This window comes from Accipiter gentilis, chromosome 7 (assembly GCF_929443795.1).
Source record: "Accipiter gentilis chromosome 7, bAccGen1.1, whole genome shotgun sequence".
NCBI lineage: Eukaryota > Metazoa > Chordata > Aves > Accipitriformes > Accipitridae > Astur > Astur gentilis.
Window position 1 is genome coordinate 13,066,865 of NC_064886.1, and position 23,612 is coordinate 13,090,476.

At 55.9% G+C, this 23,612-nt stretch overlaps 1 protein-coding gene across 1 annotated transcript; it reads left to right on the top strand.

Moving 5' to 3' along the window:
* The first annotated feature begins 1,310 nt into the window (after window positions 1–1,310).
* Window positions 1,311–23,205, top strand: LMNA (lamin A/C). The gene is made up of 12 exons (XM_049805399.1): window positions 1,311–1,779; window positions 17,210–17,366; window positions 17,549–17,674; window positions 17,801–17,971; window positions 18,075–18,200; window positions 18,292–18,512; window positions 18,599–18,803; window positions 18,945–19,052; window positions 19,242–19,361; window positions 19,448–19,546; window positions 20,841–21,098; window positions 21,727–23,205. Exons 1-12 carry the CDS (start codon window positions 1,430–1,432, stop codon window positions 21,757–21,759), a joined length of 1,974 nt encoding a protein of 657 aa, XP_049661356.1. The 5' UTR covers window positions 1,311–1,429; the 3' UTR covers window positions 21,760–23,205.
* Window positions 23,206–23,612: the final 407 nt, after the last annotated feature.

Consider the following 23,612-nt stretch of genomic DNA (forward strand, 5'->3'; position numbering starts at 1 on the left):
GATGGGTCATGCTTTGGGGTGGGCACCGCTGCTCAGGCTCTAGTGTCCCTAGCTGCACGGTGCAGCTCCCTTTCCAGCTTTCCTCGCTGCAGAGCCCAATTTTGCAAGCAGGAGCTCACAAAGGAGGAAGCTGGAACCCCCATGACCACCACCCACTGAGGTCCTGGCTCAGCCCTTCATTTCTGGGGTGCAGAGGGGTTGCTTCTGCATTCCCCTTGCCGTTCCCGGTTCTCCCTCTCCTATGTAAGAGGGATTGGCTTTCTAGTGCAAAGCACGGGGGGACGAGATCCAAGGAGGGGACAACCCCCCCGTGGTAGCACTGGGGGGTGCCAGGAAGCGTGTAGCATATCTGGAAGTCACGAGCTGCGAAGTCTCGGCAGTGCTTTGAGAGAGACAGGGCACCCTGCACCCTGCTCCAAGGTAGCCAGCAGATGGGAGGACTGGGAGTCACCCACGCTGGGAACTGGAGATACTGGAAGAATGGCTGCGCACTGGTGGGACTGGAAATGGCTGGCATTGGAAGGTGGGAGAATGGGAAACACCTGGTGCAGGAATCTGGGGCAAGGGAAACTGGGTTCAACTGGTGCTCAAACTTGGGGGAGTTACAAACTGAGCACAGCTGGCATGGAAAATTGGGAGAAAGGACAAAAATGGGCACAGAGGGTACTGGGGAGAGCTAGGAAATGGGGGTGGCCAGTGCTGAAAGAACTGGGCAAAGCTAGTGCTGGGGAAACTGGGGATGGGGGGCTGTCCTCTGGTGCCCCAGGGCTCTATGTCTGTGGTGCCTCAGGGTTGTGGGGTCCTCTAGGCAATGGTGTTTTGGGTGACCTGGGAGTCTGTGTTTGGGTCCCTCAAGCCCAGAGTCTGGGGTGCTCCAGGGTCCTGTGCAGCCCTGCATTCAGGAAATGCCAGAACCCCCCCAGCACCCTGGGGTCAGCTGCTGAGATGCCACCTGCCCTGTCCTGTGGGGCAGCGATGTCTTGGGGGTGCCCAATGCTGGGGCTGCCTGGCAGCAACCCATTGCCACAGCCCCTCTCAGGCTGTGCTTTACCTTTGCCTAGTCCCCCCAAGCTGAAAACCAGCCTCTGCTGGGGGAATTGCACTAGAAAAGGGGGTGGGTGGGGTGTTTGCAGGGGGGGTCACCCTGGGCTGCTCGCCCCAGAGCCGCCCTCCCAAGGCCCCTTTTCCCAGGGATGCTTTGCCAGCCTTTCCCAAGGAAAGGCCTTGACTGATGCAAGTGGGTTGTCTCCACCCAGGTTTCGGATAACTCCACCCGCCTCCTCCTCGCAGCTCCTCCTCCCAGTGCACAGCCCAGCTGGGATATAAGCAAGTCACTCAGACAACCAGGAGCAGCCGAGACAGCTGGGTGGGTGGCGTGGGACGCTGAGCTGTGACCTGTGCCGTGTCCTTCGCCTCGACGCCGGACCCCATGGCGACGCCTTCACAGAAGCGGAGCACCCGCAGCGGGGCTTCGGGGACCCCCTTGTCCCCAACCCGCATCACTCGCTTGCAGGAGAAGGAGGACCTGCAGGAGCTCAATGACCGCTTGGCCGTCTACATCGACAAGGTGCGCTCGCTGGAGCTGGAGAATGCCGGTTTGCGGCTCCGCATCACCGAATCGGAGGAGGTGGTGAGCCGTGAGGTCTCCGGCATCAAGGCTGCCTATGAGTCAGAGCTGGCGGATGCCCGCAAGACCTTGGATTCGGTGGCCAAGGAGAGAGCTCGGCTGCAGCTGGAGCTCAGCAAAGTCCGGGAGGAGCACAAGGAGCTGAAAGCCCGGTGAGTGCCGTGGGCACGGGGGGGGACTGTGCCGGGACAGTCACTGTCGTCATGCTTGGCAGGGAGCCGGGAGGGAGGAAGGAGCGACCTGGAGGAGGCAGGGAGAGGGGAAACCCGTGACCCGTCTGGGGCAGGAGTGTCCGTGGCAGGGACTGAGAGAGGAGGGAAGCTCTCCCGGCATTCCTGCTCTCCCTCCAAGCGCCATCTTTGGCTAGGATGCCCTTGGAGAGGGGATCTGGGAGCAGAGCTGCGAAAGCTCAGGGCCGGGGCTGAGCGGACATGCCCTGGGCTCCTGGGGAGGGTCTGTGCGACACCGGGTGTGAGCGCCGGGCTGGCGGCCCCTCCGCCTTCATCATCCTGGAGCTATTCCTAAACGCGCTCCAGCGCAGACCGGGAAGCAATGCCAGCCAGCTGGCTCTGTCCTGCCCACAGATCTTGCCTGCTCGTCCTATTTTCCTCTGCTGTCTTTGGCACCAGCTAAAGAACCTGCTCGGGTTTTGTTTGCCTTAACCCTCCCTGTGCCAAGCTGTCCCTGCTCTGCGGGGTCCCCTGCTTTGGGGCAGGCAATGCTCCAGCAATGCCTGTATCCCTTTCCCATCAGCTGGCTCTGGGTGATGTGCTCCAGGTCTGTTTTGAGGCTCAAGTCCCTCCAGCCCCTTCCCATCAGGTTTATGTCTCTCCTTTCCTGACATCACAAGTGCCTCCCTGCTGCTGTTGGGTGCCTCTGCCCTCCCCTCCTCAGGACTGTGGCAGATGTCCAGCGCAGGTCCCCTGAGGATGTGGATCCCTCCATGGGCCTCCCTGGCCAGTGTCACACTGCTGGCCAGGCAGAGACCGGCCACTGGGCTTCACCGGGGCTCTGCCAGCCCGTGTGGCACTGGGACCACAGCCCTGTCATGCTCAGCTCCCTGAGTCCTGTTCTACGGAAGGAGTGAGCGGGTCCCTTTCTGTCATCAGCTTTGGCTTGGGGCAGGATCCGGGCTGGGCAGTGGTGGGATAACCCCCTCTTCCTTCATTTGATCTTTTGCCTCTTATTCTGGACGCCTTGTTTTGAGTCTGTACCAAATGAGGCTAAAATTAACTTCCTCAGAAGATGCCATAAATATTCTACCTACTGGGAAGGGAGTGAATGTGCAGCCTTTTACAGCTGTCTTTGAAAGCTGTGTGGTGTTTTATATTTAGCTTTCTATTTCCCGTGCACTGCTGTGGCTCTGTCCTTAGATAAGGCGGCTTTGCTCGTCCCGCTTGCTGCAAGGCAGATCCCTGCTCACCAGATCCCAAGGATCTGGGAGCTGGTGAGACGAGGAGCTGAGCTGTCTAAAGGCTTCTGCTGCCTTATGCAAACCCAGAACTATCTTGGCCACAATCTTTCAAGGGTTGGAAAAAATGCCCGGCCTGCAGCCGTCCCTGGCTGAGAGCTGCATACTCAGCCTGGATCTGGCTGTGCTGCAGAGTGTCCCTGCAAAGAGATGGTTTTTTTCTGCGACGGGCTGCACTCCTGGAGCTTGCTGTGCTCATACCCTAACGCTGACAGATCACCCCGAAAAAGCTCCTTGACTCAAGGGGATTCCCAAAGAGCAGCTCTCTCGGTTTGGAGGCAGGTTTCAGACCACCGTTTTCAGAGAATGGGCAGTGAGCGCAGTTTCTGAAGGAGAGAGGTGTTTCAATGTGTTGAGTCGTCTCTGAGTCACCGCTGGTGAGATGGAAGAGGGGTTCTACCGGGGGAAGCCGGTGCTATTCATTCCTGTCTCTGGCATGCCCCGGCTTCCTTGGGCGGTGGCGTCGGGGCCGCTTTCCAACCTCCAAAATCCTTGCAAAGGGGCAGCAGCTCGTCTTGTGTCCTGGGGAACTCCTCAGTATGGCAGAGCTGCTCAGAGAGGGGCAGAAATCAGCTGCCAAGCTGCAATGTTGTTCCTAGGGCTCAGTTTGGCTGGGGTACCCCGAGTCTTTCAGGCACAGGGGTATGGGTCTGCCACGGGCCCGACCCTTCGGATGGGTCGGAGCTGTTCACGGGGTCAGGAAGTACACGTGCCGCTCTCGTGGCAGGGCAGGTGGTGCGGGTGTTGCTCTGCTCTCTGCTATCTGGCTCGGCAGGGAGGTACCGGTCCTGCCGGCTCTGCTGCCCAACCTGAGCCCCTGGGTCAGCACCTTGTCCCGGGCAGTTCCACTGACCTCGGTGCAGTGACACTTTGGCTAATAAATAACTCATCAGCCCTCTGCTCCCCTCGCTCTCCCTGTCAGCCCCAGGGGAAGCGCCGGGTATCTCCTGCAGGGCAGGCAGCTCTGCGGCCATGTTATCAGCACCCACAGCATTGCCGCTGCCCACAGCCGGGGTTGTCTTGCCTGCACAGAAGGGAGGGTGGGGGGCTGGGGGTGTTGGGGCATGGCACGGCTGGTTGCAGCACAGTCCCTGGCACTGGCGGAGTCAGTGGGTGCTGGGCCTGCTCTGGGAGGAAGGGGAGCTGGGTGCTCTATCTGGGGTGGAGGAAGAGGTGCTGGCTGGAGAGGGACAGGGTGTGCAAACAGGAGGCCAGTCTCACCAGCTACCAACGCGCTGGTGCAAAAGCTGCGTGGATGGAGAAGGGTCTGGCCAGCCTGGGGCAGAGCTGGGTCAAGGTGCAGGCAGCTGCCTGCGCTTTGCCTCCCACCACCCCTCTATTCCTGGCTGGCTGCTCTTCCCTTCAGGCTGGATCCTTCCCACTGACCCTTTGGCTGCTCTCGATGCCGCTCCAGGAGGGGTTCCCCAAAGCACCCACCCCGGCTCCTGGCACCAGGGGACCCTCATCCCTGGGCAGCCTGGCGCTGGCCCTATGCCACACCGTGTCCCCAGCCCCTGGGCTTCCCCATCAGCTCCCCAGCTCTGCGTGGCCGCTGGCCATGCCAGAGCCACTTTTGTGGCAAAGCAGAGGGTGTGGCAAGGGCAGCTGGTGATTCAGGGGTGCTGGCAGCGCCTGGTATCGTCCCCTCCCGGACTGTGGGGGAGAGCCAGGACCTGCCTGAAATGCCCCATCCCAGGTGTCCCTGAACTGCAGTCCCCAAGGAGGGGTGAGATTTGGAGGGGCACAGGCTCCAGCACAGCACTGGGCTGCTGCAGAGAGATGCTCTGCATCCCGGTCCTGCCCATTGCCCCCTCTCCATGAGCTGGCTCCTGACTCACAGGGTGAAAACAGGAGTCCCAGCCCTTGCCTTGCTCCACTGAGGATCCACCTCATCCCAGATTGTCAAGACGGAGGTGTTTGTCAGTGCAAGCCCCAGGCTGGGGGCACAGGGGTGTATGGATACAGCCCTTGGGCACCTCCATCCCCAGGAAAGGAGCCCCGGGGTGGGGGGAGGTCCCAGTGCCCCGCTCCCATGGGCAAGGGGTGGCTGTGCTGTGGCTGGCTCCGTCCTCCGAAACAGGAGCCAGAGCTTTGTTAGCAGTGCATCTGATGAGCGATGGCTTCCTGAATTGCAGCCCCTAACCTGATTAAGCCAGTGCCTTGGCAGTGCCTCTTCCTCCCTGGGCCCAAATCTCATCCCTGGCCCTAATGAGGAAAAATCTCCTGTTTTCCAACGGTCATTGCAGTGGCGGGGGAGGGAAGCTCATCCAAGGGCAGAGCAAAGGAGGCAGCAGTGAGGGTGCCAGATTCCCCATACTTAGGTGGATTTTGCCCTGTGCTGGGTTCAGTGATATTTTCCAGGAAGTAGCAGGTAAATGGGACCCGTTTACTGTAAAAAAGAAAAAATAAAAAGAAGAGGGAAAAAAAACCAAAACAAAACTCCTTGCTGCAGGGCTGGGTGCTGCCTCTGTGCCGCCTTCAGCAGCAATGTGCTTGTGCTAGAACATTTTGCGTGGGGGAGAAACCTCAGGCTCCTGGGCTGTTTCCCCCCCTCTGTCTCATAGAAATTCTGCCAGGGAAGGAACGGTTTGGCTCGGAGGAGGCTTTGCCCTTTTGGAGCAAACAAAGAACAGCTTGTGCAGCTGGGTGATGCTCTGGGGGAGCAGCCGACGCAGAGCTGGGGCTAGTCTGGGACCCCCAATGCCCCTCTGGGACCCTCTTAAATACCCACCCCTGAGTCTCCAGTGCTCTGGACAGATTTATTTTCCCCTGACATTGACACCTGGCATCTTGGGATGGCTGGGCATGCCTGCCTTCCCCACGTGCTGCAAAGCTAAAAGGCTCTGCAGCAAAAGCCCTGTTGCTTCAAGGCTGAGGTTTTCGTTAGCCCGTGACTATATCTATGCAGGAATATTTCTTGTCTGTGCAAACATCCAAAGCAGGATGATCTCAGGCAGAGGAAAAGGTTCCAGCACTTTATTTTTTTGTGGCTCTGCTCTCACCGCTGGCTGCATTTACCAACATCTTCCAGACATTACTGTTACCCCATCCTGCTGCAGGGCTGGGCTGTCCCCTCATTGTGTGGTGTGTTCCCAGGGATGAGAGGAACGAGAAGAAATCCCGTTGCCCTAAACGTTTTTTTATTACAATAGGATCCCCTTGGCAGATTAAAGGACCTTAACCTCAGAGCTGGGGGATTAAAGAGAAGCAATTGCAAAGGGAAATGGGGCTGGTTTTGGTGTGGGAATGCATCCATCCCCTGTACAGCACCTAGCGCAGTGTGTCTCAGCCTGCCCTGGCCACGCTTGCTGCCACAAGTGTTTTTTTCAGCCTCGTGCACGCCACTTCAGTTGTCTGAATCCCATTAACGCTTAAACTTTGGAGCCCAGCAAAAGTGAGAGCCTTTCCCGGCACGGTGCTCAGTAGAGGCATGCGACGAGGGTGGTGTGGCTGGGGTGGGGCTCCTTATTTTGCTAAATTCATGTCCTTTGGGAGCAGCAGTTTCCTTCCCTGCTGCTGGCAGCTGGGATAGGAGGAAGCCACCGGAGCTCTCCCTCTGGTCCTGGCCAAAATTAGGGCTGGCATGGAGGAGTCCCTGGAGAAGCATCAGCCCAGTGGGTTTGGGATGGGCAGCCCCAGAGTAGAGTTGGGAATGGCCTCCTGCTGTCCTGCCACCAACTACGTTACCCATTTCCCTGTCCTGCTGTCTCTCTGAGACAGTTTGCTAAGCCTGTTCCTCCGTGACTAGCTCAGCACATTCCCAAAAAGCTGAGGCTGGTGCCACGTGAAACCCATATCTGTCCACAGCTGCCGTCAGTGACCCGCAGCCCCTCGCCAGGGTGTCGGGGCTGGGTGCCCACCTGCCTCCACTCCCTTCCCCTTCCTGCCGAGGGTTGAATAGTCCCAATGTGAAGCTGAACAACTGCAAGGGGCTGGCACGGTGCGGTGGCAGCTGCAGCCCCATGCACCAGCCTCTAGTGCAGAGACTGCTGTGCTACAGCCTGGCTCTCAGCCATCCTAGAGGAACCCCATTTCGGTATGTGCAGGGCATCGCAGTTTGTCCGCGAGCCCCATGGTGTGATCTGGGGCTGTAGGTATTAAGGAGAGCCGAAAGGGGTGGAAGTTGGTTAATGAAGTGCATTAAACCAAGCCCACAGAGATGCCACAAAACCAAACTGGGGTTAGGACACCTCCGTTCCTGAGTGATGCTGAGTCAGCATTGCCCGTTGTCGATTGTAATCCAATTTCCTTTCCACGATGAAGGTGAAGGCACCAGTAGCTGGGGTTATCCTCCAAGCTGTAGCTAGCCATTATGCTTCATTGCTGCCTTCCCATGTTTAGAGCCAGGAGGTGCAATAGCAATAGGGACAGAGTTCCTCAGCAGCCCAGGGAGCATGCACAGTGAATGCCCCACTGCCTATACTTTACCCTGCTTAATTATGGGGTTGCGCCATCACAGGTATTGGTGCCATGTCTCTGCAAAGAGCCGATGGAGCCAGGGTTAGGAGCAAACAACAGCTTTTCTGAAGCTCTTGAACTTTTCCATCGGGGCTGTGAGTGGCTCAGAAGCAGCTCTGTCGGAGAGTGTTTCTGATAGCAGAGGTCTCTCAACCCTCTTGGACAAAAGCCACCTCCAGCTACTTGCTTCGGCTTGCTGCTTTCAGCATCCATCTCATCCTGCCATCCAGCTTGGTGCCCCCAGCCCCAGCTGAGGAAAGGTGTCTCCCTGCTGCAGTGCTCAGCTGGCAGCCGAGCTCCATAGTGCCAATTTGTTGGGATTTTATTTAATAACAGTTTAGTGACACACTTTCTCCATTAAAGCCCCAGCTCTGAGTTGTGTGAGCCCCAAAAAAAGTCCAAGCTCTTGACATGGATGTGTAACGTGCGGGCTTCAGAGGGGTAGGACCCCAAAAGAGACTTGGCCTTAGTGCTCATGGGTACCTGGCTGTTTTCCACCACTGGGGATGGCCAGTTGCCCCATTGCAGCTCCCATTCTCCACTGGGAAGAGCCACTTGTCCCCCTCTCCTTGCAATACAGTGGCCGAGCAGAGCTCGGGGCTTGCCAGTGGCTTTGGGGAGGGCTCTGGATCCAGCCCTGGGCCGCACTCACAGAGCTTTTGCAGCCCAGTGGTGAAGCAAGACGTGAATGGGGGCAATAAAACCTCTGTGCCGCTCTCCATGTTTTTTTTAACACCTGTCCCCCTCCGTGGGGACATGGAGGGAGGTTGCAGTGGGGCAGAAGGAGGATTGGAGACCTGCACCAAAGCATGAGCAGGGAGATGAGTCATCCTCAGCTGCATGTCTTTGGGGCTGGAGCAGGGTGCGGCCGGCGCGGGACCATGCTTCACTGCGTCCTCGGCAGGCACCCGCTGCTCCGCAGTCACGCTCACCTGCCCCTTCCTTCCTGGCCTGATGGGTGCTTGTGGATAACCTGCTCCCCAGCAGCATCTGTGGGGTGCAAGGATGCCACCCCACAGGGCACCGTGCTGCACTCGCTCCCCCAGTCATCTCCCCACAGCCCTGTGGGCACTAGGAGAAATTAGGGTGAGTTTTGCAAAGCTGAGCCTTCATGCCATGGGCTTTGGGGGGAAGCATTGTGCTGGGGAGAGCAGATTTGCTTCTTGACATCATGCTTTTGCAGGGTGGGTTGCACCCAGAGCCCCCACTTGCAGGGCAGAGACACAAACCTGCGGCATGCGTGTCTCAACTAGCAAGAGGAGCTGATTTTTGCAGCCCAGCCTTGGCTCTGTCATTCCAGTGCAAAAAGCTGCCAGACGGGGGCTTTCCTTGTGAGGAGTGCTGTGCGGGCCCGTGGGGCTGAGCAAGAGGGAGATAGTGGGGAGACTGAAGCCTCTTGCAGTGCCCCCGTTTTCAGGGTGATTCTGTGCAAGCAGCAATTGTAGCTATTGCACTGCCATGTCTGCGGTCCTCTCTGGTGGGGAAGTGGTTATTTCCTGCACACGTGCCAAACAGGTCTGGGCTTCATCCTGGCACGGTGCATGCTGGCAGGGAAAGCGGGCAGAGGTGTGCTGGGAGCATCTGCTGCACTGGCTGCGTATGGCAGAGCACAGCTTAACGTCCCCACTCATCTTCATCGCTGCTTGTCCCTGTGCTGAGCTGCCTTTTCCCAATGGCATCGCATTGAGACCCATCCCAGCAGCTTCCCTGACAGAGGCGATGCAGCCGGGAGCTCGCAATGCCAGCAGTGACTCAGGCCGGTAGCCGAAGTGGGCAAACAAGGTGGCTCCAGTGCAACCTGCGCCAGCCTCGCCGCCACTGCATGCAAACAAACCTTGTGGCAATGTAAACACCTCGCCTGCCTTTATCTGTGCCCTTGGAGCAGGGATAGCAAACCCTTTTGTTCCCAGAAAGATGGGTGGCATCTGGATCTAACAATCCCCCACTTTGTTTCTAAAGCAAATTTTGCTGGCTGGAAGATTTGTGTACCCAGATTTATGGAAAATGGGGTGAGCTGCTGCTGCTGGAGAGGAAAAAGGAGACCTTGAGCTTGCTCCCTGTTTTGCCTCTCTCGAGTCCTCTCCACCTTGTCCCATCTCGCCCAGGCACCCTGTTCCCAGCTCCGGATCAGTGCAATGCAGCAGGCACTGGCTGGGGTGCAGCTTTCTCCCCACAGCATAGCCGGGACAGCGATGCCCCCATAAGCAGAGCAACCTCCTCATTGCTTTCCATCACTGCACTTAGGGGCTGCAAAGCTTTGCATTCAGAGATGCTGTCGGACCGCACGTGTGTGCAGAGGAAAAAGGAGCCAACCACCACATTTACACAGTGGCAACGCGTTTCCTTGCTCCTGGGGCTGGGATTTGCATCCCTGCTCCTTCTCTGCTGCCCCAAGTCCTGGCCACATCACCAGGTCCCAGCGAAACATGAGCTTATGGCTGTTTTCCCCCCCTGCTCCAATGCTCCTGGTCCCAAAGATGTGATTAATATGAGTGACTCAGCTCACTGTTTTTAACTACATTTGTAAGACCTCCCTGCACTGTGTCAAATCCCCCAGGGAAACACTGGGAATCTGCACTTTGTCTTCATCCTTTAAGGTGGTGATTTATAGGCTTTGCATTTCTCATTCATCAAAAGAAGGCTGTATTAAAGTAAATCTAATGATTTGGGATTTCTACGGAGGTGCAACACTAGGAGTCATTTTAGGTGAAAAAAAAAAATTACATACAAAACTTTCCCAATAAGTTTGAACCCAGTTATTGCAAGAACTGGAATTTGCTGTGACAGGGTAAGATAGTCAAGACTGAGCAAAATCCCTTAAATTTCATTCAGTCCAAATTTATATTAAAGATACAAAACTGCACTTGTCACCATCCTGAATGTTCACAGTATTGCAACGAATACTTTGAATTTCCTTGTTCTCTTCCCAAAGGCAGAAGTATGCACAATGCAGGCTTAAGCTTTAAACAGGCTTTTATAGGATCTACAACACTACAAAGTGTTAGTAAATTCTGGATTGTAAAAACAAGCTTTCTTCTTGTGCTTTTTCTACACAAACCTTGTCCTCAGAAGATGGAAAGTGAACAACGTGGAAGGTGTTGTATTCACATATTTGAGCTATGTCTAAAAGAAATTTATTTCCACCACAATTCTAGTCTTTAGAGAGTTCCTTTCTCCTGATGAAGGACATTATTGCTTTAATCTATATTTAAGATGGTTTAAGTCCAGGCCATCAAGTGTCTTTTAGATAACCTGATTCAAAATTCTATGGGAGGCCAGCAAAAGGCAAGCTGGCACGTTCATAATATATTGGTTTGGGTCGTGCTGAGCTTGGGCTGGCGAGTGGGGATTGATCAGTGATCGTGGTTTTCCAAGCAGTAGAGGTGTTCAGGTTTTTAAGGTCTTTGGTGATTTTTGTCAATGGAAAATGCAGTTTTTGCAAGCAAGGAACCAGCCCTCCCTCTGGAAACCCCAGGATCAGCCAATTGCCTTGGGACCTACATAGACAAAAACATTGGCCAAGCTTTTTCCTGTGCAATGTGCAGACAAATTGCCGAACTCTGCAATAGCAGCTCAGGGTACAAACCTGGGGCTGGACCAGTTTTGCTAAATAAAGTTTCAACTGGTGGCACTTTGCATGTAATCCCAGCCTGGAGGTCTGGGTCTCTGCTTGTTCCAAGTAACCCAGGGTTTTTGTAGCAAAGGGAATCCATATGGAAATTCTGCCCTCAGTTTGCTCGCTCGTCCCTGAGGGTCAGCCACGAGCAGTGCCCAGGTCTGCACGCTCCTGGCACTGGTGGCTTCCAGCAGCCAATGCTCGCTTGCTCTTTCCCAGCTCTTTGCATCCTCTTTGCATCTGTCTCCTGTGGCTTGCTGCACCCTGGAGAAGTTAAAGGCAGCTATGAAAGAAGGTTTCACAGGCAGCAAGGCAGCAGCAGACCCGGTGGGAAGTTGTTAAGCCTGCTCCACGCTGGGGCACGCGTCTGTGAAGAATAAATCCTGCCCCTTGTCTATGCAGACACATAGATTTATGCCTAATGCAAACCTCACCTGGGGCCCCCAAAAGTGCAGCATGGACAGCAGAAAGCCAAGTCCTGTCTGTTCCCCCACCAACTCCTACGTGGAAGCCAGCAAAACCCCCTTTTGCAGCTATAAAAGCCCTCTGGTAATATCATTTGCCCTTCAAAACCACAGAGCCCTCCTGTTACTAGGGGGGACTCAGCCCAAACAGCAACGTCACTTGGTGACTTGGGATTTCCATTTCGAGCTGCTGGCGAAGGCTGGGATGAGTCACCAGCACTGGCGTGACAGCCCAGGATGGGGAGTGAGTGACACTAGCTGGGGCTCCCCAGCCAGCATGGGCTGCATGAGGCTTTTTAATATACTGTTTATTCTCCAAAATTGTGTTTCTGGCTTTTAAAGTAGCGAGGAGGGCCATCGGTCCACGCCATGGTCTCGTGCATCGATTTGTTGCAGTGCTGATAAAGCCCAATCGCTTTTCCCCATCCCGAGAGGCGAGGCTGCGGGGAGACTGTGCGTGGGTGCTGGGCGTTTGCTCTGGCATATTCAGCGAAAGGAGAAAAGCTCCTTAAAGGCTTCGTGGGGAGTATTTGTAGCTGATTCCTGGAGGTATCAGCTGTGGTTGGGTCCAGTTGTGCTGGACTTGGTATGCACCTGCAATTCCCAGCAAGGCTCCTGGTGATGGGGTTTGTGGAGGGACAGGAATGGCTAAGATTTTGGGAACCTCAGGCTGAAGGGTCTGTTTGCATCCCTGTGAAATGCTCTTTTCTGGTTCTCAATGAAGCAGTGGGTTTTGGTTCATTTTTAGAATGCAAGAAAAGGCCAGATCCCAATTCCAGGAGGGGGAAGCCCAGCTCTTAGGAGATGCCAACAAGGTGTTCTCGCTCCTCTGGGGCCATGCGGAGCTGAGCAAGCCCCTCAGCCCCAGGGACGAGTGTGCTAGGAGCATGCCAGGAGTGCGCAGTATGGCCAGCACCAGCCCTGGCACTGGGAAGGGGCTTGGCACAGCCAGCGTTGGAGGGTTGGGGCTGTTTCCGTGCATCCTTGAACACAGCCAGCACTGGCATCCCTTGGCTGCCATTTGGCAGGGGTTTTGGTGCCTAACAGGATGCTGGCTCTGTGCAGATGTTGTCCTTGCTATACATCGAGCTGGCTATTTACAGCTCCCCTGCTAGGAGACCAGCTTATGTTTATCCTGGTGATTTGGCAAAAGCACAGCGGCACAGATGAGTCAGGAGCTGGGAGAAGCTGCTTTGCCATATTCCCATTGCCCCACTGCAGAGGTTTTTCCCAAGACCGCCTTTCCTCATGCTGTCCCTGCTGCTTCCCCTGTGGGGCCCTGGTCCCTGGGATGGGGGGGGCGATCGCTGGGATTGGGGGAGCGATCCCTGCGGTGGGGGAACGATCCCTGGGATGGGAGGAGTGATCCCTGGGACCAATCCCTGGTGCTGGAAGCAGTGCAGTGCAAAGCAGCAAGCCCACAGTAGAGCAGAGCACGTTTTCTGGGTCCTCCCAGCAATCAGATCCATCACAAACCTCCTTGGGCACATGATGCCTCTCTTACCTCAGTTTCCCAAGCTGTAAATATGTCGTAAAGTCTTTTCTGGGGTAACATTTCACCAGTCTTGTGGCAGGGTTGCAGGGGAGCAGGCTGGCATGTCGCTTTGGCTCCCTGGCAGCAAGGTGAGAAAGAAACCTGTGGTCCCCGGGGATTTGCAGACATGCAAAAAGATTTATAGATGGGGCGTGAGCTTGCAAGCTCCCCTGACTTAGCACCTTGTCTGGGCTGGGGCGGCTGCCATTTGGAGGCGGGGAAGGAGGAGAACGCCTTTTTCTCCACTGGCTCATCCCACCTTGTTGATCCCTTCCAGTGTGCGAAGCTCGGCCGAATGGCAGCCTCTCTGCTCACAGGAGCAGCCTCGTGCTTCAGAAATGGCTGGTGGTGATTAGTAGTAGGGTGAAACCAAAGAGTGTTTCCTAAAATGCATCTAGTGGGCTTTGGCTTCTCAGAGAGGGTTGGCACCTTTCCACCAGCCCAGCGGGGTGCATGCCCAAAGCTGCTCGCCTCCCATGAGCTCCAATGGATCTGGCCTGTCTCAGCTTTTCCAGAGGGAGAGCCCAGATCTGTCAGGTTTCTGGGCTGGGATTGTGAGGCAGGGTGACGGGGACCAATAGCAGATCCTGGGCGCTGCTCTGCGGGGCTGTCCCTGAACCTTCTGCAGGGACTGTCTGCCCCGAGGGTCTTCAGCCCTGGCCCTTTTTGGAAGCCATTGCATCAGCTTTGCAGGCTCATTTCTGTGTCTGTGCTGAGTACAGTCAAAGCAGGTCCAACTTTCCGTTAACATTTGGATTTTCTGGCAGCTCAGCTGCAATTTTCTTTTTTTTTTTTTTTCCCCTCCTTCCTGCTTTTAAAAGCTAAAAATAAAACATCTTGAGGCCCCTTTTCCCTCCATCTTTTCTCTTGAGACATTTGTTTCTTAAGGATTTGATGCCTCTGTTGTGTTTTCTCCTCTTGGCTTCGATAAATGCTTATTTTTACACCCGACTCTCCCAGCACAGGGGATCAAATCCTGCAGGACGTTAAGCCCATGTCCCCTGGCTGCAGGCATGCGGCCCTTCAGGGTGGATCTCTGCTTCCCTTTCAGCTGGCAGACAATTTGTGATCTTTTAGGCTCTAGCAGGCAGGATGGGAAGACCAGTGAAACCTTCTGAGGAGGAGGAGGAGGAAGGTCCCTGTTCATCCCCTTGCCGAGGGAGGTGGGAGTGATGCAGCTGCCATGAAAGTTTTTATTTTTAGCTGAGCATCGGAGGCTGCAGGGGAGATAAAAGCAGGACCCAACAGGAGGCGAGGGGAAAACCCAAACCTTGGCTGGGCTGGATCGTGGATGGCAAGGGCTTGCATGGATCGGTGGACACAGGGGTCCCTGGGGTGGGAGAGGACTTGTGTGCGTGCTGAAATCTCATCTGGAGGCTGCCACGTTTGGGGTCAGGGCTGTATTTTGAAGGAACATGGAGGGGAGATACTCAGATCCCAGAGAGCCGTGTCACGCAGACCTCCAGACTTGCCAGAGGAAAGGAAAGGAGAGGACAGGATTCATATCACCCCTCTCCTTCCTGCAGAACTGCTCCCAAATTCAGCCCTGCAGCCGCTGCCAGGGAGCTGCAGCCCAGCTGGTGAGCTCCGAGCTCCCATCTCTGCTCCTCCCCAGTGTTACCCAGAGCTGAGCACGGGGGCTTTTAAGGAAAATGGGTTTGTCCTCGAGTCTTCTGGGATTTACCATGGGGTTTTCTAGGCATCAATGTGTTTTGCCCTGAGCCCTGGATCCCTCCAGTCCCTGGAGAGGGCGAATCTGTCACCCCTGCAGAGACACAAGTGTAAGCATCTAGTCTCAGCATTTTCCCCTCCGTATTTCACTTATAAATGGTACTAAAGAGTCGGAGGCTTCAGGATGTGCCTGGCGCTGCACGTGCCACAAGCCCAATCCTAAAGAGCCAGTGACACCCAGCCGCACCCAAGTCTCTGCAGCCGCCATGGCGAGCAAAGAGCTACAGAAGCAAAACACCAAGGGCAAGCTCTTCCCAGAATTAAGTGGTGGTTAACTTGATCAAGGACAGCAGGATTAAACCCTACCAGCAGTGCCGGGGTGGGCAGGCTGGCTGCAAGGGCAAGCCACTGCCAGATGGGAAAACAGCCTCAACTGTTGCTTGCAGTGAGCCGAGGAGGCTCCGGATCCACTCCCAGATGGCATTTTTGTCCTATGAGTCACTGGCATGAAAGGAGTGGGTTGCACGGGAAGGACCCGCCGGCGTGGCGGCACTCCTCGGGCGGCCGGCTGTGGCAAGCAGGATGGCGGTTCCCTGCAAAATGGGGCTAATCGAGTACAGCAGGGTCTCATGTGATATGAATATCTCAGAACAACTTCTCCATGCTGGCTCAGGAAGCAGGAAGAAATGCAGGAAAATCTGCTGTTGGCCAAGCAAGGAGCTTCCCACATACGTGCAAGTCTGGGAACGCCGGCCCCTGCTTGTCCTGGGGTCCCGGTCCCTGTGGGCAGGAGGAGAAGAGTCGAACTACCTCCTCAGCGTCTCGTTGTTGACGTTCACCATCCTGTCCCGGGGACAGATCCTGCAGCTGGGGCAGGCTGAGTGCCGTCTGTGCCGTGAGCCCCTCCCTGATATTTTTTTTACCCATGATCTAATGGCGCGGGTGTGTGCTCACCGCCCCAGGAATGTGCACCACGCGCCGGCGTGCACCCAGTGCTCACCCACAGCCGAGGGGGCACCATGGCCAGCACTGTTGCCCAAGCACACGCTGCCTCCGGGAGTCCTACACCCGATTTTGAGGGAGGTGGGTTGACAATCTCTGTTATGAGCCAACAGTGCAAGCCACCCCAGTGCTGACAGCTACTGGGTGCCGCAGAAAGAGCATCGGGCCTTTTCTTTTTATAGGGCCTACCAAAATAGTGTCAGGTTGCGTTTTGGTGCGTTAGTCTTGATCAAATTCCCTAGGCAAACAGCAATGTTTCTCGGGTCTGCTGCCTGTAAGACATTAGTTATTACTAACATTAGTTACTACTCTGCAAGGTATTTCTGTAGCCTACAAGTTAGATGATTGTATGGTTTAGTATGCTGCTGTGGTGGGTTGACCCTGGCTGGGTGCCAGGTGTCCACCAAAGCCATTCTATCATTCCTCCTCCTCTGCTGGACAGGGGGGAGAAAATATATGGCCTTGACCTGCTGTCAGAGGGCTTAAAAAGCAAGGGGGGAAATGGAGGCGTGGGACAGTGCAGGGGCTCTGAGGTTGCATAGCAGTGCTGGAGGCATCACGCCATGCTGCACTGTGCCACACCAGGCCGCACCATGTCACATCATGCCGCACGGTGCTGCACCACGTCACACCACGCCGCATGGTGCTGCACCACGTCACACCACGCTGTTCTGTGCCGTGCCATGCTGCACTGTGCCACACCGTACTGCACTGTGTCACACCACGCCACCCTGTGGCATTCCACACTGCACCGTGTCACACCACACTGTGCTGCACTGTGCCGTGCCATGTTGCACCGTGTCACACCATGCCACGCTGTGCCATGCCATGCTGCACTGTGCCACACCGTGCTGCACTGTGCCACGCCATGCTGCACTGTGCCATGCCATGCTGTACCATGCCACACCATGCCGCCCTGTGCCATGCCATGCCACCCTGTGCCACGCCATGCTGCACCGTGCTACATCACGCTGTGCTGCACTGTCACACCGTGCCGTGCCGTGCCATGCCATGCTGGATGTCACACGACGCCGCGCTGTATCCACACTGACCTCTAGTGGGTGCAGCCGGGCCGTGGGTGTGCATATTGTACACGGGCGTTACAGCCCTGAGACACTTCCTGCTCACCCAGTTTTTTCCCAGCCCTTTCTGCTTTCCAGTATCCAGACTGGTGCTGGTCACGCCGGGTGGCTGGGACCTGCCGGTCCCATTGGCAGGTGGGCGTTAGGTACAATCCTGCACCTCTTTTGGGGGTGATCAGATGGGTTCAGACGTGATGCTCTGTGTGCTTGGGCTGAGGGTGCCAGGTGCAATGCGTGGTTTCTCCCTGCTGTCCTGCTCACCTGTGCCATCCGGTGCCTTGCAGGAATGCCAAGAAGGAAGGGGACCTGCTGACTGCCCAGGCCCGCCTCAAGGACGTGGAGGCTTTGCTCAACTCCAAGGAAGCTGCACTCTCCACAGCCCTGGGCGAGAAGAGGAATCTGGAGTCTGAAGTGCGGGATCTGAGGGCACAGGTGGCCAAGGTGAGTGATGGCAGCCCTGTCCCCAACTGCCCCACAGACCCCCCCTGTCCCCCACCTGCCTGGGGGCTGCCAGCTCCCCGCTGTGCCAGGGGACTGGGTGGTGGGTCCCCAGCCAGCGCTGGGTGGTGTGCCTGGAGAGTCCCCAGGAGCCCACCGTGATGGTCCTTCTCAATTCCTTGCAGCTGGAAAGTGCCTTGAGCGAAGCCAAGAAGCAGCTGCAGGATGAGATGCTGCGCCGCGTGGACGCGGAGAACCGGCTGCAAACACTGAAGGAAGAGCTCGAATTCCAGAAAAACATTTATAGCGAGGTGAGGCACGATGTGCCACTGCAGTGCCAGGCTCATTTGGGATAATGATGCCCCCTGTGTGTTGTGTCCCCATTTCCAAGCCAGTCCCACCCCATGGTGACACTGTGTCCCCTGACCTGTCCCCAGGAGCTGCGGGAAACCAAGCGCCGCCATGAGACCCGGCTGGTAGAGATCGACAACGGGCGGCAGCGGGAGTTTGAGAGCAAACTCTCAGAAGCCTTGCAAGAGTTGCGGAGCCAGCATGAAGCCCAGATCAGGCTTTACAAGGAGGAACTAGAGAAGACCTATGGGGCGAAGGTGAGCAACACCCACACACAGCCATCCTCTTCCCACCCTGCCCTGTGGAGTGTCGGTGGGCAGAGGGTGCTGGGGATGCTAACCCACCCATTTTGTCCTTCAGCTGGAGAATGCCAAGCAATCGGCTGAGAGGAACAGCAACATGGTGGGTGCTGCCCATGAGGAGCTGCAGCAAACCCGCATCCGCATCGACAACCTCTCCTCTGAACTCAGCCAGCTGCAGAAGCAGGTGAGTCAGGACCAAGGGATCCCTCTGGATGTCCCCACCCTGGGGATGGCCCCAGGTGGAATAGCCACTCTCACCTTCCCTCCCCACACAGTTGGCTGCCAAGGAGGCGAAGCTACACGATTTGGAAGATATTCTGGCCAGGGAACGCGAGACCAACCGGCGCCTGCTCTCCGACAAGGAGCGGGAGATGGCTGAGATGCGGGCACGCATGCAGCAGCAGCTCGATGAATACCAGGAGCTGCTGGACATCAAGCTGGCTCTGGACATGGAGATCAATGCCTACCGCAAACTGCTGGAGGGCGAGGAGGAGCGGTGAGCACAGGGCGCTGCACCCAGTGGGCTATGCAGGTCCCAGCCCTCATGTCCTCACTGGTTCCATCTCACCTTCTCCTGCCCAGGCTGAGGCTGTCCCCCAGCCCTTCCTCCCACAAAGGTGCATCCCGTAGCCACTTGTCCACCCCGGGCTCCTCCAAGAAGAGGAAGCTGGAGGACAGCGAGAGTCGGACCAGCTTTTCCCACCATGCCCGGACAAGCGGCCGTGTCGGCGTGGAGGAGGTGGACTTGGAAGGTAGATTCGTCCGTCTCAGGAACAAGTCTAACGAGGTGTGTTTGCCTTCAGCGATGATCCCTGAGATCCCTGGGGGTGTAGTTCAGCCCCACCTCACCCCATGGGCAGGAGGGGAACTGGGACAAGCTGGGGAGGAACCAGGGGATCTCAGGGTTGCTGCTCTCTCTCTCTTGCAGGACCAGGCGATGGGGAACTGGCAGATCAAGCGACAGAATGGAGATGATCCCCCCATCACCTACCGCTTTCCCCCAAAGTTCACCCTGAAGGCTGGCCAGGTGGTCACGGTGAGTCACTGCCTGGTGAAGGATCCACCTGAGATCCCAAACCCACCCAGGCTGTTGGTGATGCAGAGCGGTTGGAGCCAGGGTGCATGCTCCTTGGCGTTTGGCTTTTTTAGGGGGACACACCCACATCCCCAGGGTCAGGGCTCCGCAGACCTGAGATGTTGCTTTTCTCTGTGCTTTTCTCCCTAGATCTGGGCCTCAGGGGCTGGGGCGACCCATAGCCCCCCCAGCAACGTGGTGTGGAAAGCCCAGAGCAGCTGGGGGTCTGGCGACAGCCTGCGCACTGCCCTGATCAACTCCAACGGGGAGGTGAGAGCCCGATGGCAGCACCGGGTTGGGGCACAGGGGGGTCAGTAGACATCAAACCCCTCCAACTCCTTTCCTGTCCCCCACAGGAGGTGGCCATGCGGAAACTGGTCCGCACCGTGATCATCAACGATGAAGATGAGGATGAGGATGATGATGAAGTTAACATCCACCACCGCCATCACCATGTGAGTACCGCATTGGGGAAGGCACTGGTCCCAGGGGTTCTGTCGCAGGGATGCTGGGGGAGCTCAGGTCTGGTCCCAGTCAGGGTGGGAGGCAGCTCAGCATCACACAGGATCCGGCCTTACGGGAGAAGGCAGTTGGGAGGCTGTTGTGGAAACAACCCCATGGGAGAAGCCAATAGACCTCTGGCACCTAGAGAAGATGACTGCTTGCAAAAAAACCTCTAAAGACCTTGCTGGAAGTCATCTCCAACGCTGAGCAACCTTGACCAGCCACAGAAAGGGCTGGAGGAGCTGGAAGCGAGGCTGAGCTGGTACCTCACATTGCTTGGAGGTTGAGGACAGGATGGTGGGAAGTTGATGGACGACACTTCTCCGTAGCAGCTGCTCCATCCTCTTCGCTTCGCGAGGGCACTGGAACAAATCCAGAGGTGACTTCGTCCTTCCTCTCAGCCCATCACTCCCCTGACAGAGCTGAAATATGCACCAGGAAGAGCAGTGGGCAGAGAGCAGGCAGCGAGCAGGCAGCATGCCAGCAGCAGAGCTGCAGCCACTTCTCCCCATATCAAACATCCCTGGCTGCAGCCCAGGAGCCCCCGCCAGCCTGTCCCGCAGGGAGAGATCTGTCTTGCACACGAGGTGCCCGCAGGAATCATACATGGAGAGATGCCATCACCACCACACTGTGCCTCAACACTGGCAAAAAATCCTCTGGATGCTGTTCCCCAGGGCTCTGTGTGACAGGAGCAGGATGGGGCGTCCATCATCTGCTCTCCTTTGAGCTCTCCGGATCTGAAGAGCTGTGCCGAGATGCCTATCGATTATCCTTGGACAGAGGAGCCAAACTCCTGCGGGCCACTGCTGCCCATTTGTCTGGGGACTGAATCCTTTCCAAGAGTGGATTTCCCATTGTAAAGCAGTGAGCCTGCACTCTCCCAGGCAGCAAGGAAGAGGATGCTCTTACTCAAGCACAAGAGGAGCACAGTTAAGATGTATCCTGTGTGCTGAGAGCCCAGGGTGCAAGGACAGGGCAGCAGGGACAGTTCACCTACCCACAGTGTGCCAGTCCCAGTAATTTGGGATTATAAATATAACAACAACAATAGTAATAATAATTTATTATTTTTAAACCACGTGGTGGAGAGGATGGGTGGAGTGCAGACCCTGTTTGAAGACTAACTGGAAGAGCCCTCCTGGATCACACCTGTGCTGCCGCAGTCCTCAGGGCAGGGCGCTCAAGGCAGAAGATGCTCGGGCAAGCACTCAAGGTTGTTTTGTCTGTTCCCCCCCCATCTAGGGTAGCTGCAGTGCCTCTGGGGACCCCGGGGAATACAACCTCCGCTCACGCACAGTGGTCTGTGGGACATGCGGTCAGCCAGCCGAGAAGTCGGGCAACCAGAACACCGGTATCAACACCGTGTCCTCGGGCTCGTCCACTTCCAGCATGACCGTCACCCGCAGCTACCGCAGCATTGGTGACTCTGGCAGCATCGGCCTTGGGGACAGCCTGGTGACCAGGAGCTACCTCCTGGGGAACTCCAGCCCCCGTAGGCAGGTTAGTGCCATTTCCAGACCCTGGGTCCAGGCTGTCCCTATGCTGCTGGGTCTCCATCCTGTCCCTGCATCATCCTTTCTCAACAAGACAGCACTGTGGGGGTTCCTTCCCCTCCTTCCTCTCCTCCTATCTGCTTTTTCTCTTGCCCTGAGCACCTTTGGGCTTGCACAAGCCTCTTTGCAAGGGGAGTGTGGAGGCTGAGAGGGATTGGAAAAGGATGTGGCTGTAGTGTCTCCCCATGCCATCCCATGCTCAGCCCCCTTGGCAGCCTCGTAGCATCCTTCGTCCTCCACAGCTCTCGTTCCACCACTGCCAAGCGTTATTCCTGCTGGTAACAAATATTTCAGCACTTGAATATTAATACTCTCAATATTAGTCAATATTATTACCCTCATATATTACCTCTAATTCTCAAACTTCTGACGTCAGCACTATAATTACCCCAGCCAAGGGGTATTTATTATACCCCAAGGGCCAGGGTGGACGAGAGCCAGGGGCGCACACAGTCCAGGCAGTGTGGGCATCCAGAGGGTCCCACTTGGACATTGCTGCCTCCTTCGCAGCCAGAGCAAATGGATAGTAACACTGGGTTTTTTTTAATTTTCTTCTTTTTCTTTCTTCCTCCCAGGCTCAGGCTGTGCAAAACTGCAGCATCATGTAACTCCGTGGCACCATTCCTGTGTTTCCTGGCCATCTTGAGCTAGTTTTTTCCCAAAGCAAATTTTTTTCCTTTAAAAAAACAATATCAAAAACCAAGGTTGGGTTTTTTGTTTTCTATAGCAGGAATTTTATATATATATATATATATTAAAAATGCTAACAGATGCTTTGATTTTTTTTGTAAAGAAAAAATCTATTTCTATAAAAAAAAACCAAACAAAAAAAAGCTTTTCAGCTTCAAAATTTTTTTAAAACTTCAGCCAAAGACACCAAGGAATTATGTTTACTGAACAGCCATGCGGGAAGAGATTGTAGTTTAATATCTCTTTAGATTATATCGTTTTTGCCAAAGCTTTTTATATAGGATTGGGAGAAGCAAAGCCATCCCCATCAGAGCTGTGTGCTCCTGCATGCATTGGGCGGATCCACAGAGGTGCTGGGACAGAGGCTGAGCTGAGACCCCCAATGCTGTTGCAGATCATCCTGACTGTGCCGGTGGGCACACGCTCTGGAGGGTTGCTGTCTCAACCCTTTGCAACCTTTTTTTTTTTTTTTTTTTTTTTTTTTTTTTTGTTCTGAACCCAAAATTCCCTTTTCTTCCTTCCCCCCCCCCCTTTTTTTTATTTCACTGCAGTGCTGGCACGGGGAGCTCCTGGCACCTTGCGGGTGATGCCCCATGTCTCTCTGCGGTCATGCGGGCATTACCCCCCTTCCCAGCCCCTTGCCCACGTGCACTTCCATCGGTCCACGTACTGTATTTCCCATCCAAGGCACGTCTTGTCCTTTGGGTTTTCTTTTTTTTTTAAGCAGCCAAGTTGTGCCTTAGCCAAGGTGGGGGCCACTCCGGAGCAGGGCTGGGAGCCCCGCAGGACCCCGCACGGCATCGAGAATAGATGGAGTAGGGAAAGTGAAAACCCACTGGAGCTGCATCCCGGGACCAGATGGATTTAGTGGATGGGGGTGATGGACCTCGCTCCCGTGGGCTCGGATCCAGTGGGACCTCCTCTTTGGGAGCTGCTGCATCCAGTGGGGTTCACCCCTGGTTTTTTTGGCTCTTCTCCGGTGATAGGAGCTCAGGAGCCCATTTCAGGGCAGGATGAGGCTGAGGATGCTTAGTCCAAGACAGGGCTGGTTTGCCAGGAAGGCACTGAGGAAGGCTTTTTGTTTGAGTGAGGGGGATTTTGGGGTCCAGCACAGGTAGCTCCCCTCTCTGCAAGGGTCCATCCAGCCATTGATGGAGATTTCAGCTTTTTGCCTCGATTGGGGAACGCCTGCAGCACCCCACCCCCTGCCTCAAGTGCATCCTGGGGGCAGGATCAGGCCCCCAGCACAAGCCCCCCACTCCGGCAGGATCTAGCGAGACCGCGTATGTATCTGTGCTTGCAAAGCTTCTGTATTACTGCCTGTATTTCCTTCCAGAATCAATACAGCCAAACCGTTCCCACCCTGTGTGCTGTCATCATTGCTGTCCTGGAGGGGATTGGTGGGGCCCTTTGGTGCACCCCAGCCTGGCGCTCACTTTTGGCCCAGGGAGGGGATCTCTTTTAGCCCCGCAGCCAGGGCTGGGGCTCAACACCCTACCATGGATAGGAGGAAAGCAGGGTGGCCCTGTGCACCCAGACTCACCCAGAGGGGTGCCCGGGGTGGGATGCTGAGAGCTGGGGCAGCCAGGGTCCTTGCAGGGCCAGGAACACCCCCGGACCCAACAGTGATGGGGCTGGTGGGGAGGGGATGGAATCTGGGGAGAGGGCTCAGAGATTTCCTCCCCCTGGGATTTTGAGGAGCAGACATTCCCCTGAATGGGATGGCTTCAGGGGTTGCAGAACCTGAGTGATACCCTGAGTGCAGGTTTGC